This window comes from Callospermophilus lateralis, chromosome 1 (genome assembly GCF_048772815.1).
Source record: "Callospermophilus lateralis isolate mCalLat2 chromosome 1, mCalLat2.hap1, whole genome shotgun sequence".
Classification (NCBI taxonomy): Eukaryota; Metazoa; Chordata; class Mammalia; order Rodentia; family Sciuridae; genus Callospermophilus; species Callospermophilus lateralis.
The window spans coordinates 48934401-48955492 of NC_135305.1; the positions used below are offsets into that span (position 1 = coordinate 48934401).

At 33.9% G+C, this 21092-nt stretch overlaps 1 protein-coding gene across 1 annotated transcript; it reads left to right on the forward strand.

Moving 5' to 3' along the window:
- Window positions 1–955: 955 nt before the first annotated feature.
- Window positions 956–19500, forward strand: LOC143403772 (hyaluronidase-1-like). Its single transcript, XM_077109942.1, has 4 exons — window positions 956–1876; window positions 3945–4034; window positions 10237–10599; window positions 19447–19500. Exons 1-4 carry the CDS (start codon window positions 956–958, stop codon window positions 19498–19500), a joined length of 1428 nt encoding a protein of 475 aa, XP_076966057.1.
- The last annotated feature ends 1592 nt before the right edge of the window (window positions 19501–21092 follow it).

Consider the following 21092-nt stretch of genomic DNA (forward strand, 5'->3'; position numbering starts at 1 on the left):
TTCTGTGGTTCCTGTATTTAAAAACTGTATAGTACATTATAAAATAACTTGGAAACATAACCTCAACCATATGCTTTTCAGGTGAGATCTTACTGACAGGAATGTGTCAACTATGAGATAGTCCTTGTATTCTGGGAAGGTTCTTTGGCAGTTTTTGTCCCAACTGACTTGTTAGAGGGGACTAAAGAGCCAAGTTTCATTTGGAATTTAACTGCTGAAAATAGTCCAGTTTCTTCATGGAAAAACAATGGAGTTAAAGAACTGACAGGTTTTTAGACTTATTTGTGTGTTCCAGAGAAGATGCTGGCACCAAAATCCATAATCAACAACAAATAACTAGCATCACTGTTTTCTGTTTTGCCTACGCTGGTTCTAAGGATAACTGCTCTCTGTCTTAAAAACAATTAAAAAAACCTTTGAGGCCAGTTCATTTCAAATTGCATAAAAGATATTCTTTACTTACTGCTTAGAACAGTTTGCTATTTCTTTCTCTTTCATTTAAAATCTGCTAACATGCAATAGTTGTTAATTTTCAACTGGGCATGTCTCTGGAGTCACTTTTCCAGTAATTCGTAAGAAAGTTATGTCAAACCATCCAACTTCCTTTTTCGATTCCTTAACAGCCAAAGTCTTGTCAGTACAGAATGGTCTGGGTTAAATACTCGGTTATAGGAAGTTCAATTCAGAACAAAAAGCAGGTAGAACTTCCTTAGTTGAGGGTTTGTAGGAAGGTTTTTAGAGTTTTTATTCACTGGATCTTTCCCCTTCACATTTCAAGAAAAAAAAAAGTTTCCTTTTTCTTCCCTTATTCAGATGAAAGTATAAATGCAGCCTACATATCACTGAACCTCATCTTTTAAAATATTCAGTTTATTGTGTACCATTTGACTCCATCGTGTATAATTTTCTTCTTCTCATTTTTAAGGGACTGCTGTAATGCTGAGAAGTACGAGCCATGTGTAACCTGGGGGTGACCCGCTCAGGGGTGCTGCTGCTTTTCATCACAGTCACTCAGTCAGCTCTCAAACCAGCAATGCCTCCCGTGATCAAAGACCAACCTTTCAACATTTTCTGGGCAGCTTCGACAGTTTATTGTAAGGATTTCTTCAAGGTGAATATGAACCTTCAATCATTTAACATTATATCAAATCCTTTAGAGACTCACAGTGGATCAACAATTGCCATATTCTATCCAAATGAATTGGGATATTATCCTTTTTTCTCCCAAGATGGAAAATCCTTTAATGGAGGAATACCGCAGAATATGAGCCTTTCTAAACACGTTAAGAAAACGGCCGAAGATATTGCCAAAGCTGTTTCTTGGTGGCAGTCGGAAGGACTTGTTATTATTGACTGGGAAGGTTGGAAGCCCCAGTGGGAGAGGAACTGGGGCAGCAGAATAATATATAAAAAGCACTCCTTAGCCTTCACGAGACAGCATCACCCTGAGTGGCCAGAAGCCAAAGTGAAAACAGTCGCCCAACAGGAATTCGAAAAGGCTGGAAGGAGTTTTATGAATGTCACTCTCACACTGGCTTTAGAAATGAGACCAAAACATTTATGGGGCTTTTATCTCTATCCAGATTGCTACAATTATGATTACAGGATAAACCCAGAGTTCTATACAGGTAATTGCCCAAATGATGAGATTTTCCGCAATGACCAGCTCCTTTGGCTGTGGAACAAAAGCACAGCACTTTTTCCTTCAATATATTTGGATAAAATACTAAAGTCAAGTTTAAATGCATTGAAATTTGTTCATTATCGAATTAGAGAAGCCATGAGAATTGCTGAAATGGCTGGACAAGATTATGCTTTGCCAGTTTTTATTTTTTCCAGACCATTTTATTTGAAAAGTATTGAAGTTCTGTCAGAGGTAAGAAAAGGTACATTTATTCACATTAAAAAAATATAAATTTAGTAGAATGTTTTAAAGTCTAGAAAGAAACATTGTGGGATATTTTCCCCTTGATAATGGAATGCAGTTCTATTATTAGAAGCATGTATTTCTTCAAATGTCAACCCACTGAAACAGAATGATGGCAACTAAAAGCATGCTAGAGATTTTGGATAATGATTCTTATCTGCTTAGGATTCACAATGGTTTCTTGCAGAACAATTTTAAATTTAAAGTTAAATAATGTAACAGATTAATATTAACCAGGGATACATTTCAGAATCAGCTTAATATGAGAGCATACACAGCCGTTCTCCAAGTCAGATTCATACTCAATGGAGCTCTGGGTAAATTCTGAACCAGTTACATTTTTCATCTTATTATATTTTTCTGTTTTAATTTATTAGGTTAACTGAAAAATTAGCATGGATCATGTTGATTATTTCTTTAAGAGTCTACAATGTGAGCTAGTAGTGTCATGGGATTAAAAGTGATTTATACAAATAGATATTGTCTTTAGGCTTAAGCCAAAGCAGGATGCAGAGATGAGGGGATGAACTTGTTTGGAAGATAATGAGTTTGTGGACATTGCAAGTGTTCAAGTGTTCACTGGATCATCACTTTAGGACATTAATGTAAGGTTGCAGTCATTAGATAGGTGGCTACGTAACAAAAACTATTAAATATCCATTCATACCTGAGAACCAACCATTCTATAATTTTAGTACTCTATATAGAACTGTTGAAAATAACACACAGCTCACTTTCTTAGACCATTTATGTTTGAAACAGTAGTAATTCTTCCTAAAAAATATCAAACTTAAAACCATTGACTGAAATATTATTGACTAGGTGTTTTATCATTGTAGGATTTCCAAGTGTTATGCAAATGGAGGGTTGATTTAATAAATTTAGGAGAGAGAGAATCCTAGCATCACGGTGGCATTGTATCTAATCTACCTCCTACTTACACACAGAATCCTTTTTTTTTTTTTTTTGGCCTGGCTTCTGTCTTTGCACTTTTTGGTGGGGTGGTTGCTGTATCAGAAGGAGAACTGCTGTTTGGGGACAATACTAATGCCTAGAAATTTCTTGAGTATGTTGAATTTACTTTGCCTCTAAGTTCAGATCACTGGTTCCCATTTCACCTTCTGGTACAGCATAGGATAAATTAAATCTTTCTTTCAAAAGCCACTCTAAATATTTTAAGACACTTATTAGGCTTACCAAAGTGTTTTCACTAAGGTATTACTCAAGAGGCAGATTTCTCAAATCATGCCACTTTTACAAATCCTTTTGGGAAAAAAGAATAGGTTTATATTTATTCATTTAAAAAAATTTATTGAGTGTCTATAATATATTGGGAATAATGTTACAAACAAGAACAGTAGAATAGAACAGTAATCCATGAAGTCTAATTTGCATTTGGATTCTGCTTATCTACAAGGATTCATACGCTTTCACTTCTCCCCTCAAACACTGTGGTTGACCACAAGGAGTTCCTGGGAGTTCTCTCTGTAGACAGTGCTCTTCTTTGCATATGACCCTCTGTGTCTTCCTTCTGGGCATAAAACTCTTTCTCTCTTTTTTGCCTTGTGAATTCATTCTCATTCTCAAAGACCTACCTGAAATTTCACCTGTTCAAGGAAACCCTCCCAGACTCTTCTATGCAGAATCAAGAATTTATTCTCATTTATATATGCTTTCTGGGTGCTATTAATATAGCTATTAATTTATTACATTTGCAACTACTTGTGTACATGTCTGTCTCAAACATCACTCTAAAGAATTTACTCAAGAATGGGAACTGGAATCTGGTTTACTGCCTAGAATGTTGCCTGGAACATCATAACTATTTGTGGAATAAACTAAGAATACAAGGCAGAATCCTTCTTTCTAGTTCTGCTGTAGTCTTTTGCTTTGGAAACAGAGATGACATTATTAATGTGTTCTTTACCACAGTTGATGGGTTTAGTCTTCTATTATTAAATTATCAATGACTAAATGTGATTTGGCAGAAAATGCTTCTGGTACTTCTCTTTTCCAGGAAGACTTAGTGCACACCATTGGTGAAAGTGCTGCATTGGGGGCAGCAGGAATAATATTGTGGGGAGGAAATGAATATTCTGGTTCAAAGGTAAGCAATTATTTCTGTCAGCCTCTTGAATACACTCTAGAGAGTGGCTTGAAAATATTTCACATCAGGTCCATTGGTGACTGTCTGCTCACCTGACTTAGATGAAGTTCAAAGAGTATAGGATTGACATTGTTTGAGCACCTACTTTATACCAACCACCATAGTTAGCATAGGTGTAGAAAGAGCACCCTCCTCATCAGGCTGCCCAAAGTGAGTGACTGATTATTTCATTCTGCAGGTCTAATTTGGGGCACATTAATTAACCTCTTGGAGTCTCAGCTTCTGCATATAAAAATAGAACTAGAATTGAGCTGAGTATGCAGGAATTTTAGTAAACGAAGTGGCATTATATATTATAATACACTATATATTACGTATGATGCCATTATATATGACATATGACAAAGAAAATATTTGTACAGAGGACAAAGGAAATGATCTAATATTTAAAAAATAAATTTCATCTACACTGAAGGTGGATGCTCCATAAATGATTCTTTATTTTTCTGATTACTGTGACAGAAATATGCATGGGAAGTAAACTATTTTTATGTAAAGGTTTATGGACAGTTTTCTTTTCTCATTTCACAGTAAGAACACTTAACATGAGATCTATCTTAACAAATTTTAGCAAAGTTCAAACACAATACTGTTAACTATCGATATTGTGTCATACAGTACATCTCCAGCACTCGTAACTAAGATGAATGAATCTTTGAATAACAACTCTCCATTTTCTATCCTCTAACCCTTGACCCCTACTATTGTATTCTCTTCTTCCATAAGTTTGACTTTTTAGAACCCTTGTATAAATCATGCAGTATTTGTCCTCCTCTGATTGTCTTATTTAAGTTAGCGTAATGTTTTCTGGATTCACTCTTGTGTTGTCACAAATGGCAAGATTTCCTTCTTATTTTATTTTATTTGGTACCAGGGATTGAACCTAGAGGCATTTAACCACTGGGCCACATCCCCAGGCCTTTTAAATATTTTATTTAGAGACAGGGTCTCACTAAATTGCTTAGGGCCTCACTAAGTTGCTGAGGCTGGCTTTGAACTTTGAACTTTCGAGAGTCCTCCTGAGATGCTGGGATTACAGGCCTGTGCCACCACGCCTGGCAAGATTTCCTTCTTTTTAAGGGTGAATAACATTCCATTGTACATATGTATCACAGTATCTTTCTCCACTCATCTGTTGATAGATACTTGGATTGTTTTCATACTTGGCTATTATGAGTTCTGTAGTGAATATGGTCGTATAGATCTCTTCAAATTCATGACTTCAAGTGTTTTGGATCTGTACCCATAAGTATGTGCAGATATATATTCACAAGAATGTATGTATGTATGCATGCATGTATGTATGAATCATATGGTAGTTCTATTTTTAATCTTTTGAGGAATGCCATAACTCTTCCCATGGCTCCTATACCATTTTACATTCATACCAACAGGGTGAAAGTGTTCCAATTTCTCTACAACCTCAATAACATTTGTTGTTATTATTATTATTATTATTACTAAATTTTGGCTACCCAAACAGGTATGAACTGTTATCTCACTGTCATTTTGATTTACATTTTCCTGATAATTAACAATGCCAAGCATGTTTTTATGTCTGTTGGATATTTGTATGTCTTTTATTTGGGGAAATGTTTGTTAAAGTTCTTTGCCTATTTTTAAAAATTGGGTTATTTGAATATGTGTATGTTTTTGTTTTTCTTTTGCTATTGAGTCATGGTAGGAGTTCCTTACATGTTTTGAAAATTAGCCTCTCATCAGAGATAAGAGTTGGCTTATATTTTCTATCATTGCATGGGCTCTTTTCATTTTGTTAAGTGCTTTGCTCTCTCCCTTTGCTGTGCAGAAGCATTTTAGTTCAATGTTGTCCCACTTGTACATTGCTGCTTTTGTTGCTTGTGCTTGTGCTGTTCTACCCAAGGAATAATTGCGAAAATCTATACCAAAGAGTTTTTACCCTATATTTATTTTTGGGAGTTTTAAATGTCCAATTTTTAATCCATTTTGAACTGATTTGTTTGTATGGTGTGATGCAGAAGTCCAGCTTCATTTAGACCAGTTTTCCCAACTCTATTTGTTGATCTGGTTGTCTTTTCCCTATTGTTTGTTTTTGGCACCCTTTTCAAAGATCAGTTGGCCATGTATATGTGGGCTTATTTCTGGACACTATTCTGTTCCTTTGATCTATATATTCTTTTTAAAATTCCAGTACCATAGTGTTTTAGTTACAGTAGCTTTGTGACATACTTTGCATGGGAAGTGTGAGGCTTCCAGCTTTGTTCTTTCTGAAGAACACTTTGGCTTTTCTGGGTCTTTTGTGGTTCTATAAGGATTTTAGAAAAAAAATTTTGAATTCTAGAAAAAAAATACCATTGATATTTTTATGGGAATAGCATTGAATCTGTAAATCACTTTGAGTAGTATGGGCATTTTAACGACATTATGTCTTCCAATCCATGAACATGGGATGTCTATTTATTTTTGTGTCCTTTAATTTCTTTAATTAATGCATTGTGTTTTTTCAGTGTAAAAATCTTTAACTTCCCTGGTTTATTCCTATTTTATTATTATTTTTTAAAATATTTATTTTTTAGTTGTAGTTGGACACAATTCCCTTATTTGTTTTTATGTGGTGCTGAGGATTGAACCCAAGGCCTTGAGCTTGTTAGGTGAGCACACTACCACTGAGCCACAACGCCAGCCCCCCTATTTTATTCTTTTTGAAGCTATTTCATTTTTAATTGGTTCTTCTCAGTTATACATGTCAGTAGATTCAATTCTGATGAAATTATACAAGCATGGAATATGTCTTATTTTAATTATAATCCTAATCTTATGACTATGCATGATGATGGGATTCACTTAGGTATTTTCATATGTGTATATAGGAAATTATATTAGATTTATTTTACTGTCTTTCCTATTCCTATTTCCTCTAAAATGGATTGATTTCTCAATTTCCTCTTTAGATGATTCATTATGAGTATATAGAAATTGAACTGATTTTTGTATGTTGATTTTGTATGCTGCAACTTTACTGACTTTGTTTATTTCTATCACTACATTTATGTGTGTGTGTGTGTGTGTGTGTGTGTGTGTGTGTGTGGTCTTTTGGGTTTTATACATATAGGATCTTATTATCTACAAACAGGATAATTTTACTTATTCTCTTCCAATTTGGACTCATTTTATTTTATTTTTCTTGCCTAATTATTCTATCTATGACTTCTAGTACTATATTGTCAGAGTAAACATCATTGTCCTTTTCCTTATCTTAGAAGAAAGTCTCCAACCTCCCACAGTTGACTATAATGTTAGTTAAGTTCATTTTTTTCTATAGTTTTCTATTGTTCTTTTTTCCCTTAGTTTGTTGAGAGTTTGTAAATCATAAAAAAGAGTTGAATTAATGGAAACAAATGAATAAGTCAGGCATATTTATTTGGATAAAGATTTAAATTAGAAGTTAAGAACAGATACCCTGAAGTTCAGCAGTGTTTGACATAATGGTGAAATGCCATTTGTTGAGTCCTAGGAAACTGGTGACCAGCTACTGGTAATGAGATGGAGACAGGAAATCCACTCATCCAATGAAACAAGTAGCAAATGCAATGGAGCTTCCAAGAATAGAAAGGTGACTGAGGATGTAGAGAACTGGAGTAACAGGAAGCATGGAGGAAAGCATAGGTAGAAAGAGCACCTCTTAGTGCTCCATCAGTTAGCACTTAACAGGGCTGCACAGCTGAATGGTCTAAGTGAACGGCAGTGCCACAGTGCCTTGTTTCTGAATTGATGACTGAATTGCCTGTTGGCAAAAACATGTATGATTAGGCTTATAATGCAGAAAATTGCTGTGGCTGTATTAGTAAATCTTCAGACATAGTGTTCTAATTGCTATTTTATAATTTGTTTGAAAATATATTTAAAATTTTTTTCTTTGACCAAGGTATTACTTGGGAGAGCATTTTTAATCTGCGCAAAACTAGGAAATTTTGGCTTACCTCATTTATTATTAACTTATATATACTGTGTTTTGAATGGATTGGGAGTGACTAGTTAGGAAGCTATTTCAATAGGTGAGATTCGGTAGTGACCTGAACCAGGGTGGTAGCAATAGTTGAATTCTGGATATGTTTTGAAGGTATACTGAAAAGGATTTGCTGATGGACTAAATGTGAATAGAAAAGCAGTTAAGAATGACTCCAAGGTTTTGCTCCTGAGGCATTGAAAAGAGGAATTTGGCACGTGCAGAGAAAATAAGGCTGCCAGAGTTGTAGGGCGGAAAGTGGGTCAGTGGATTAGATTGAAATACATTAAGTTTGAAATGCTTGTGAGACATCCAGATAAAGATATAAAATAATTTGGTGAGTAAGCAATCAGTTCAGGGATAAGGTCAGGGAGATTATACATTTGGGAATTATACTTAAAGCAATGAATTGGGATGAGTTTATCCAGAGAAAGTGTATAGCTATAGAAGACAAAATGTCCAAGACTTGAGCCTAAGACACTTCAATCAAAACAGAAAAAATGAGCAGAAGCTGCTAAAGAAAGCTAAGAAGAAGCCTTTAGTGGGTTGGCAAAAGAAAAACAGGAGAATGTAATATTCTGGAAGTTAAGTGAGCAAGGTGTTTCCTGGTGTGGGATTGAGAAAGACCAGGGGACACCCAAGTTGTATTTGATTGTACTTGTTTGTGTTTTATGCTCTCTTAATTATAGTTCCCCCAATTCCTTTCTCTCTTTCCCCTCCTTTCCTTCTTTCTTTCTTTACTCTTTCTCTATTTCGCCTCCTCTTCCTTCTTTAGTTTGTTTTCTTGTTTTATTTTATTCCATCATTCTTAGAAACCTCGTCAGATGGCTCAGACAGGGAGCCTTTTCCTAATTAAAAATAACATTTTTTTCCTAAATAAAGTATGAGACTGGATCAGATCAATTGTTTGGAACAAATAATATTACTCACTGTATTTTCAGAACCTGCTATTTTCCCAAATGTTACCTTGTTCAACTACCTGTCATTAAGAGCTTTATTCTGTTTTATGATTCTTCATTTGAATCTCCCAAGCCCTTTATAGATGGATTCATAGTTCTGAGGCCTCCTTTCACTATTCTAAATTACTTGACCTTTAATTATGCATTAGTGTTAATATTGATAGGATGACTAAAATGCTAATGAAAAATTCAATTTATGTTATTAATAAATCTACTAAGTTTTCCCCACAGTTCTTTTTATACATATCAAGGCAGGTGTTTATCAAGATTCTGGAGAGACTCTCTGGGTTAGCTGATGATATCATTTCAAATAGGCTTGGCCATCCAAGCAGCATAGTGACCATCAATAGGTAGAAATGTGCCCTAGCGCTAGAACCTGATGTGCATATATCAATGAAACACCCAGTGGCAGAATTTTGAAATGATAGACTTACTGTCATTTGACCCTGTATCCTAGTAAAAGTGACTTATGCATTTGATTTTAAATAATGATCTTTTGTATTCTACCAGAATGACTGGTACATAAAGTGTAGTATATTTATGCTATGAAATACTGAATAATGGCTACGATGAAAGAAAAATCTGAATTAAATACATCATATTAAAAATTTTTCTTGATTGTTATGTTTTAAAAGTTGCAGAAAAATATACACCACGTAAGGCAAATGTTTAGAAGCAAAAATGTTATGAATTGTTCATAATTACACATATAGGTATACATAAAAATTGTAAAATGTGGATATAAAGACTACCCATCAGGAGAATTATTATCTCTGCAGGGAACAGGACAATTTGGTCGTCTTAGAAAAATCCAACCTAATGTAAATGTATTGAATACCAGCATTGAAAGTGTTTTACAATTGAAGTTAAAATTAAAAAAAAAATTCCATATGAACGATTATTTAAAGAGTTACTGCCAATATCCGTTTACCTCAGGGAATTGTCTCCAGATGGATCTTCATGTTCATCTCCCCCTAGAAATGATACAAAACTTGTTTGGATAAGACTCTTCCCAATCAAAGGCGTGGCTCATCGTTTCTGTGAACATATAAAGCTTATCCTTATTTAAATGATTAATCAATGAAAATACTCTTCTTCTTTCACTTTACCAACTGCAAAACTTCAGGCATTAATTCCACCTGGATTATAGAACCACATTTTGAGAGTGCTTTAAGCAGATTTCTATTTTTTCCTATAGGAGACCTGCTTATCTGTGCAACAATCTATTCAAGGGCCACTGGGACACTATGCTGTTAATGTGACATCTGCAGCCACGCTCTGCAGTCAAAGTCTATGCAACAGTCATGGAAGGTGTGTTCGAAAAACACCTGAATCCTCCTCTTATCTGCATATGCCTGAAAGTAGCAGAAAGAAATATGTCCCACAAAAGAGCTTCAGATTTGTCATTTCTGAAAAGAGCAAACTGCAGACAATAATGGACATGAAGAATAGATTTGTGTGTCACTGCTATTATAGCTGGGGTGGAGAGTCTTGCCATCTTCCCTCCTCAGATTTCTTGAGTTGGAAGAACAAGGCTCCAGATGCTAACTTTAACTTCCCAGTTTTTCTTGGCATAAACTTATCTGTGATTCTGATGAAATTTCTTTCCTCCCAACTACAATGTCAAACTTTTTTCTTTCAATAGTAAAGAGTAGAAAATGTTGACTGACTTTCTTCAACCTCAGACCTCTTCTACAATATTTATTGAATTTAAAATAAAAAATATGTAAAAAGGAATCATTGACTGCATTTATTGATATAGCAAGGACTTCCTGGATGCTTTCTCGGTTCATGATAGTGACAGGGCTAAGGAAATGACTATGCCTGTTCTTTGGGGAGCTTAAATCATTGTGAGAAAATGAATAACAATAAGTAAACATATTTGCCAAATTAGACATTAACATTATTTTAATGAGATTTATTTATTCATTAATTATATGTGTTATATACTCTATGAAATATAAATATTTTCCAAAGTAAAATACAATTAAAAAGAAAATAAATAAATAAATATTTGAAATTTCTTCCAAAAAAAATAATAAGTAAACAATGAATACACTAACACACATAATCCTGATGGTAATAAGTGCTGTGGAGAAAGTAAAGGAAGGTAAAGGAATCAGGAAAATGAGAAAGCACTGGGAATTTATACAGGGTAGTCAAAAAAAGTCTCTCTAAGATGATGCTCAGAAGGTTGGAGGAGCAGGTCAAGAGTATATCTGGGGAAAGCTTTCTTAGAATAGTGAACAGCAAATCAAAAGAAAACAGCTGCTTGCACTTCAGCAATTAGGAATTATTAAGTAATAGAAGTGACCCCAGAATATCAATTGTAAGTGTGAGGGACTCTATGAGTGAATGCTGTAGGATCTAACTTTATTTAAAGTGTCTTAGATATTCATCAGGTAATCATCAATATCAGAAGATAAGCCCTATCAGACTCCCATATTGTGGAATTGATGTGGAAAATTCTTTTATTTGATACTTGGTCTATTAAAGTCTATTGTTCATTACCAATTTATCAATTCTCAATGGATGGTAATTCAATTCACTTGAAAAATTTACCTGGTCTCTTGATTTGATCAAATTGTTATCTGAATAATTTTCTCTCACTAAGACTCCAAAGAGATTATAATAGTCCAAATGTTATTTCCCTCCTCAGGTTAGGAAAGCTATTTTCCTGTCTGGCATTTTCCAAATATCACACTTGTAAAACTGACACAGAGTTTTGACAGGCAAATCACATTTGAATTCTTATTTTATTAGTTCACTCATTAGTTATTCTTTCATTCATTTTGGGGAGAAGTAAAAGTTAAAAGAGGCAGTGAAATATACTAAGCTAAATTTGGAGCTATTTGATAAATTCTCATGTCTTGTTGATATCCTATTGCAACAAGGCTGCAATTCTAAGAATTAGATTCCTATACGCAAGCATGACATATGTAAGTTGGTACGAAGCCATTATAAGTAAAAAAGAATTGGTTTTTCTATCCTTCCAGTGAAAATTTTTTGACAACTATTAGATAAGGGTTTGTATAGTAAACATATTCCAATGAAGCAGGATAAGGCAAATATTATTAAATATTATCACTATTTTGAAGATGAAACAAATACTATTTTCCACTCACATGGAACCTGTGGCATAGTCAATTTTGTCCAACCATCAGTGAATATATCAAAGGTAGAATACACATCAGTCCATTGTTTTATCTTACAGTGCAGCCACAATAATCAGGGTATTGGAAGGGTCGAGGTAGGGAATGAAAAGGGTAAATAATAAATACATAAAAGAAAATAGGAAATATCCCAGTTCTACCACCTACATATAATCATTTAACTTTTTTTCTAAGAAAATAATATTAGATTTTATTTTACTCAGATTAATAGGCAGTAAAAGAAACTAAAGTGGAAAGAACTGCTGCCACATTCCAGCTGCAGCAAAATAACCAGGGGGTGATGAGCAACTTGTGTACATTGATACAGCAGGAGTGGGAGCCGTTTATTGTAGGACAGGAGGGGTATATATACATTCCATACAGCTTATCTTAATTAACATAAACTAGATACAGCAGTCAACCAATAAGGAATCTCCACACTTAATGGCTTGCTGGCGTTACTTCACAAACCACTTACTCTGGCATTTTGCCAGGCGCTATCCTGACTTGTTTACAGACTCTAACATTTCCCCCTTTTGTTTAATTTAAATAACGACTATAGTGGTTTTTACACAAACACCATAAATAATCTGCTACAAGCAGAAGGGGAGGATACAAAATGCCACAATACCAAGCCAATTGATGGCTCCATGCAAGAAGCCCTTGGAAAAATTATACCAGCAATGACACCGTTAGCAAAGATACTGAGTTACAATTTGTTGTAGATTACAGTTTGTTGTCTCAGTCCAGGTAAAGCAGTGTCTCAATAGATTAACTCACAGTCCAGGTAAATCACAGTCCAGGTGGGTTCTGTAGGCAGCTAGCTTAAATCACAGTCCAGGTAAGGTCTGCAAGCAGCTAGCTTAAATCACAGTCCAGGTAAATTCTGTAGGCAGCTAGCTTGATCTGAAGTCTCGTCCGGTTCTCAGGAACACTGGAAATTCTTCCACCCTCGTTTTCACTGGCACTGGGATGAAGGCAGGAACTCCAGCAATGATGCTAAAGAAAATCCTGTAGTATTCCACTAAGAAAACAACCTTCTGAACAATTTAGAATAATGAAAAACATTCAGTTTTGTTGTGATTTATTTTGACTTGCATAAGTTTAGTAAATGAAGCATCTCTTCTAAGATGTTAAGTAAAATCTGTTAGAAACCTGAAGAGGGCTTGTCTCAGTCTTGAATTACCTAAAGACAATTTGCCTGAATCCAGGGCAGCATTGTTTTTTTACCTTTTCATTAATTGTTAAAACATCATAGTACCTTTTGTTCAAACACAAAACTTTTTGATCAGATACCCATTTTTCCCAATTGTGAAAATGTGATTGGTCCACATGAGTCATTGCTTTAATTAAAAGGAATGTATATCTTCATCTCACAAGCAGAATGTGATAATCATACAGTTTCTTCCTTTTTACAATTTGTGTCATGTTGATTTTTATATTGAAGACATTCTTTACAAAGCTTTTTGGTGTTCTAATTTAAATTCTCATCCTTAACTGAGGATAATTTTCTTTCAGTATTTTTCAGAGAATTTTATTTCTTCAATTTTTCTGTTCATTTATGAAATTACTTGGTCCTTCTACATGAGCACTCTGTGTTCCTTTCCTCTCAACTATTCTGCCTTTGTCTGTTTTTTTTTTATTTTGAATTTGTTAATTTTACTTTTAGAATACAAGTCTAGTCTCCACTATATTTTGATACTCATTATTAATTATAAGGAACTCTTTTTCCAGGGACTACTGTAATTACTCTTTTCTTGCAGTAACCTTGTTTTGGCTTATAGATTCAACAGCTTATTAAATTTCTTTGAAAATACAAATTAGATTTTTTTAAAAAAAATTGTTGCTATGACATACATTTTAGCCTGTCTCATTTTCTTTGGAATAGCTGTTCTTTTGTTAATTTATTTTCTTTCACATTGTTGGTCAGTGTTAAATGTCTGGAAATCTTTCATCATCATTTTACTGAAAGACTAGAGAGATTGACAAATCTACCATGGGGATTCCTCCCTTCCCACATGTGTTTGAGAATAGTTACTTATCAGATTTCTTGTGTGGCATGGAGGAGGCCCTCTGAGAAAGGGGTTCGGGCACATTGATGAGTAAGATCCCTTCTGGGGCACGTGAGTGGAAAATAGGCAGGTTGCTAGGAACCGCCATAATTATCAAAGCAAAGAGAAAATTATCATGGGAAAGGAGTATAATTCCCTTATGAGTTGAACTGCCTTTTTCACTTTTATCTCATATGCTCAGCAGAGACTCAGCTATATCCATTTTAGCTCTGCTTTTGGATTTGGTCCAATGTACAAACTGAACTCCGTATAGGAAGGGATATTTAAAATATCCTGAGGTCAAATGTCTTTGCTACTTGCCATTGTATGTACTCCTGAGAGGTTGCATGCTCTGACTTGTTCTGCCATATTAGAAACAATATTTTAATTGATTGCTCCAATAAATTGTCTCTCCATCCACTTTCATTATTGGTGTCTAAAGATTTATCTTTCAATGGAACATGTCATACCTCTAAAATAACTTTCTACTATGGTCTTTTTCCCCCTCAACTTAAAAAATTTTTTAGCTTTTCCAATTTCATCTGTTTTATTGTTTGAGTCATGTCACCCCCTTCTTGTTTTCAGCTTTTTATTGTATTTTGTCTAATGACATGTGCTGAAAACGACTCAGTAAACAAACACATGTGGTTGGCTCACCATCTTGAGCCATTAGTTCTAGTAAATTCACATTGTATTTTCTCAGAATGACAACACCCCACTAAGTCAATATTCTGTTCCCATTAAGACTAGTACATTAGAATCTATTCTTAATACATATTGTAATACATAAAGCACTTGACTCCTTTTTTTCTCTTAAATCTGCAAATCTTAAATATATGGTTTTCTTTGCTTTCCTATCATCCAACTAAAGTTTCAATCAGTGTTTAGTTTTTCTTCTTATGCCAGTGAATTTAAATTGGGTATTTTCAGAAAGCAATGGTCACTTATATCAAGACACTTCTAAGAGAGTCTGATTTCAGTTATAAAGAGATTTAATGCAGGCCTACAGTTTAACTTGGAGGACTGAGTCACCCCTGTAATGACATGTTTCTCTGAACCGGCCAGGCATCTTTTGCACTCAACCTCTGCTGTGCCCCAGGTGACTAGAGGAACAGCAGCAAACAAAAGCAAAGGTAAAAACATACTTTTTTTTTCTGTTCAAAAACCTTTAAAGATTGTTTTAGAAATATTTTGTCCTAAAGCAGTTAGAAAAAAAAAATCATTTTCTTGGGCTATTTCTATTTCTCTTTAAGTCTAACTTTATTTACTATGCAAATGTATCACCTTTCAAAATGAGAGTTTGATTTTATGAACCCAGAACTCTAAAACACACACACACACACACACACACACACACACACACACACAATTTGTTTAAATTAAATTTTAGTTAATTTTAAAATCTATTATAAATTTATATTTATAAATGTTCTCACTTTAATGATTATTCTAGGCTTGTTTTCTCTTCTACATGTGCAGTCTAACCTGAAATATAGATTTTTGTAGTATGTTGGGTTATCCTAGCCTAATACTTAACTGGTGATAGTGTCACAATGTATAAGCAAAGCAGGTTAATAAACTAACTGCAAATAAGTCACAGGGACACAGGGCTTTATGATACAGCCAAACTTTAATGTTTTTATTATGACTGTTATCTGTGAAGAATTCCTTAAGCTAACATTATAGACACAATTGTGTTCTATTAGACTAGAATGCATTTATCTGATAAAGATTGTATGCTTTTGAACAATTTTTAATTAAGTACGGTTTTCACAATTCATTCCATAATTCTTATACTCATCATGAGTATAAGAGGACTCTTATTTAGAACAAATATTGTAGTTTTAAGGAAATATGCAATATCTAAAAGGGTTTAGAAAATAGATATATTTTGGTCAGAAAAATGTTTTAAATTTTCTTTCCAAATATTAATAAGGTGACTCAATATTTAGAGATGATAGTCAATATGCACTTTTCAGAAGAAAAATCACTTTGTAATTGGTAGGAGGATAAATACATATACATACATATAAATAGATAGGTTTTTCCTGAAAAGAAAAACTGAACATTTTCTCATACTGAAACAGTATGAGAAAGATAAATCTTAAATTCATTTAATCCACTGGAGAGAGAAAAATCTTAATAAGAAACTAATGATGGGGGAAAAGCTGTTTATTTCAATGACTACATATATCAAAAATAACAATTTGAAAAAATATTAACTGAACAAGATAGTTTAACAATAAAACTTGGAATCTCTAACTCCTTCATTCCCACATCGTTAGTAACTACTCTGCAGACTTTCCTTTCCCCAGACACCTCACATTAAAACAAAACAAAGCAGAAACCTTCTAAGAGAAAACCATTGTGTCTGCATAGGGGCTTATATTGACTCGAATTACCTTATGATCATTTTATTCTTCATTTCTCCCTTACATACAACCTTCCTTTCTATATCTCTCTCCTGGGTTTTCTCTTTCTGAGTAGCCTGCAACTAACTCTCTTACATAATCAGGTAGCAGAGTGACATTGGGTTGATCTCTTTGTCTCAAGGCTTTGGAATTCCTCCATTAGATGTGACAGGTGTTAGAGTCATTGTTACTTAAGAAAGTCGTTGATGAATATGGTGCTCCTAAAAATCTGAGCCACATGATTTATTTCAGTCTTACTCGTAAATTAGAATTCAGCTGGAGGATGGGAAGAAGATTTCTTACTGATATACTCATATTCTTTTTTTTAATTTGTTCTTTCTAGATATACATGGCAGTAGAGTGTTTTGACATATAATACATACCCTGAATAAGTATAACTTGTTCCAGTTAGAATCCCATTAATGTGGTTGTATATTTTATGGAGTTACATTGGTGGTGTATTCATATAGAAGGATAGGAAAGATATTTCCGTTTCATTTTACTGTCTTTTCTATTTCCATCCCCCTTCCCTTCCCTTTATTCTCCTTTGTCTAGATCAATGAACTTCTAATCTTCCCCTCCCTTGTTGTGGATTAGCATCTGCAACTCAGAGAGAACATTCTTACCTTTGGTTTTTGGGACTGGCTTATTTCACTTAGCATGATAGTCTCCAGTTCCATCCATTTACCTGCAAATACCATAATTTCATTTTTCTTTATGGCCGAGTAATATTCCATTATGTATATATACCACATTTTCTTTATCTAGTCATCTGTTGTAGGGCACTTAGATTAGTTCCAAGGCTTGGCTATTGTGAGTTGAACTGCTATAAATATTGAAGTGGCTTTGTCACTGTAATATGCTAATTTTAAGTCCTTTGGGTATAAACTGAGGAGTGGGATAACTGGCAATATGGTTGTTCCATTCCAAGTTTTCTAAGGAATCTCCATACTGTTTTCCATAGTGGTAGCACCAATTTGCAGTCCCACCAGCAATGTATAAGTTAACCTTTTCCTTCACATAGTTTTTACTTGTATTTTTGATAATTGCCATTCTGACTGGGGTGAGATGGACTCTATGTAGTTTTGATTTGCATTTTTCTAATTGCTAAAGATGTTGAACATTTTTTTTCATATATTTTTTGACAATTCATATTTCTTCTTCTGTGAAATTCCTGTCCAGTTCTTAGTCTAATTTGTTGATTGGGTTTTTGTTGTTTGTTTGTTTTTTTCTGTGTTAAGTTTTTTGAGTTCTTAATATATCCTGGACATTAATGCTCTATTTGAGATGCTGGTGGTAAAGATTTTCTCCCATTCTGTAGGCTTTCCGTTCACATTCTTGGTTGTTTCCTTTGCAGTTAAGAAACTTTTTTTGGTTGATACTGTCCCATTTGTTGACTCTTGATTTTACTTCTTGAACTTTAGGAGTCTTATTGAGGAAGTCGGTTCCTAAGCCGACATGGTAGAGATTGGGGCCTACTTTTTCTCTTAGTAGGCACAGAGTTTCTCCTACTCAGATTCTTAATGGCAAATAGTCATGAGAAAAGAGTTAAAAAATTGAGAATTGGAGAAAGTTAAGAAAACTTAAAAAATAAGTTATAAAAATTATGTGTAGGGATTCAGGGATCATTCTTTCTGTCTTTTTTTTTTTTTTTTAATCAATACCTAGCATTTTCTTAAATAATAAACTGAGTCTGTATTTTCTTAGGAAATCCTTTAACATATCCAGTAAAGTTATATTTATACTTATATCATCATTTATGGTTACTCTATTTAAGTCTTAGTCTCCTTAGTTTACCACATTCTTTGAAATTTTCTACATTTAATTGAATTGCAGATGCTGTGAATTTCTTACGGGAATCACCTCTAGTTGTCTTTTTCAGAGAATAAAACCTCTTACTTAAGCACTAAGCACAGGTCTAATGCTCATCATAGATCCAAATGAATGAATCCCATGTTTCCTCTTATCTCATATATTTGAAAAACAATAACAAAAACGCATCCCATTCTTTAGACAGCAGTATTTCTTTAACATGATTTATTGGGTGTTCATGAACTGGCTGTTATTCTAAGCTGAAACTGTTTCCTCCTTTGACATAGCCATCTCAAAGAGCAAACTTATTCCATCTGTAATCCAACCCAGAATTTGAGTTTTGAACATCTTTTGAATTTCTTAACTGTATTAGGAGGCTCTCTCAATATTATAGTTAGAAATTAAAATCTATAAGTGTTTTCAAGTGTTTCATAGAGATTTTGTAATTAGACTGCATCAATTAGCAGTCATGGACAAATAAAAGTATTTTTTAAAAATTAGATATCATTTTTATGAAAAAAGTATTTTTGCTTTGTATTTTTGGTTAGTACATGTTGCTATAACTAAAGCAGAAGTCCAACTCTATTTACTAATATCTAAGGGCAGACCTCAAATGCTATGAGTGGGCAACCAAAGTGGAGACCAATTTCTCTAAAAATGTATACAAATCAATGGTTGGTTAACTACTATATATGACATTTCAACAAAGTTTATTTTTTTATAGAAACAAAGCAAAATTCACTTGATTATAATATAAAGTACTTGTTCCCGAAACTTGGTGATAACCAGGCTGACCAGCACCTTCAATGGCAACATTAAGAACTTCACATTCCACACAGAGGGCATACCTGAAGTGAAAGCCCAGGGCTATAGGTAGAGCGATGAAGTATCTGTGTAGTAATCATACAAGATCTAACCTAAAAAGTGAATAAATATACATTATTTCATCATCTCTTTTCTAATGTGCTGAAATCTTTTTCAGATTGCTGAATTTGAAAGGGTTCAGCAGCTTATAGACAAGTTTACTGAAGGCTGACAGGGATATCTCAAGAAGGAAACGTTAATAACAATGTCAAAGGGCATTGCAGACTCAGGCCTAAATTAAATACACGAGTCACAGAATGGTTGTAAAATGTCCATAGAGCAATCTAATTCAGGGGATTGCCATCTATTCTGTGTGAGAATGTCCAACCAAAGATTGCAGAGTTTCAGGAGCACAGAGGGAAGAGTGGTAGAAAGACCATCCCATATTCACAAGTTTAGAAGTTAATACTTAAGTTCCAGTTCATAAGTATCATTTTTAAAAGTTGAGATTTCATTTGATAAGCAGGGAATAGATGTCAGTATATGTTCGGATATATAAAAGGCTATCAATTTTTATAATTGCAACCCACCCTTCTCTGCAAAACCCAGTATTTTGTGATATGCTGAAAAGGTAAATTAAAACAATAGAAAAACTTGAATGGATAAGATAATGAAACTTCTTCTAGTGTGTTAATAGTGGCAACTGGATCCAGAGTACAAAATTTTAATCTCTATTCTCTGCTGGCTTTCTGTATACTGCAGAGATTTTTCTCATTTTGTGTGATAAACACACCAGCATAGTTGGATAGAATTAAAAACCTGCCATCAGAGTTGAGACAGGATTTATAAGAGGAAAGTGTGAAAAAGAATACAAATTTTAAAATAATTTCATGCACATTGAAAAATAAAGAATGAGGTCAGAAGTTAAACTTCATCAAAAAATATAATTAGATGATATAATGGAATTGAGGTACTTTAGGAAATCTAAGAAAAATGATCTGAAATTGAAAAGATGGTAATATAGCTTCTCAAGACATTTAAAATTATTTTAAGTAAATCACAAAAAGTTTTATACAATCCAAGAAATGAGAAGAAAGTAGAAAATCTTTTTTTCCATATTTAGTTTATCCAACTACTTTTGTTTGTAAGTTAGAGTTTTGCCATGTTTACAGCATATTTTTTCTATTGTAATGAATAATATACTGGTGTTGTGTACTACATTTTCCCATGCCCATCATAAATATTCCTAGTGAATATCCACAAACCCATTAACTACTGCTAGCTTTCCTGTACCATAGGTATCATCAAAAGCCAGTGGTATCCCTCTATCTGAACAAATTTTTAGAACTATTATGCTATCTTTTTCCATATTTTTATTGGTGCATTTTACATAATAATGGGATTCATTGTTAAATACTCATGCATGTATAGATTATAACAACATAATTTGATCAACATTGTTTCCAGTATTTCCACTTTCCTTTCCCTCCACTCCCTTTCTCCCTCCACTTTCCTCTACTCTACAGGTCTCCTTTTTATTTTCATGAATCCCTCCTCCATATTTTGTTCCCCCTTTTTCCTCTATAGCTTCCACATATGACCCTTGAATTTGGCTTATTACACTGAACATAATGCTATGTACTTCCTTATAGTTTCCTGCAAATGACATAATTTCATTATTCTTTATGTCTGAATTAAACTTCATTGTGCAAGTATGCCACATTTTTCTTATCCTTTCATATGTTGATGGACATCTATGCTGGTTCCATCATTTGGCTATTGTGAATTGTGTTGCTACATACATGGTCTGCATGAATCATTATA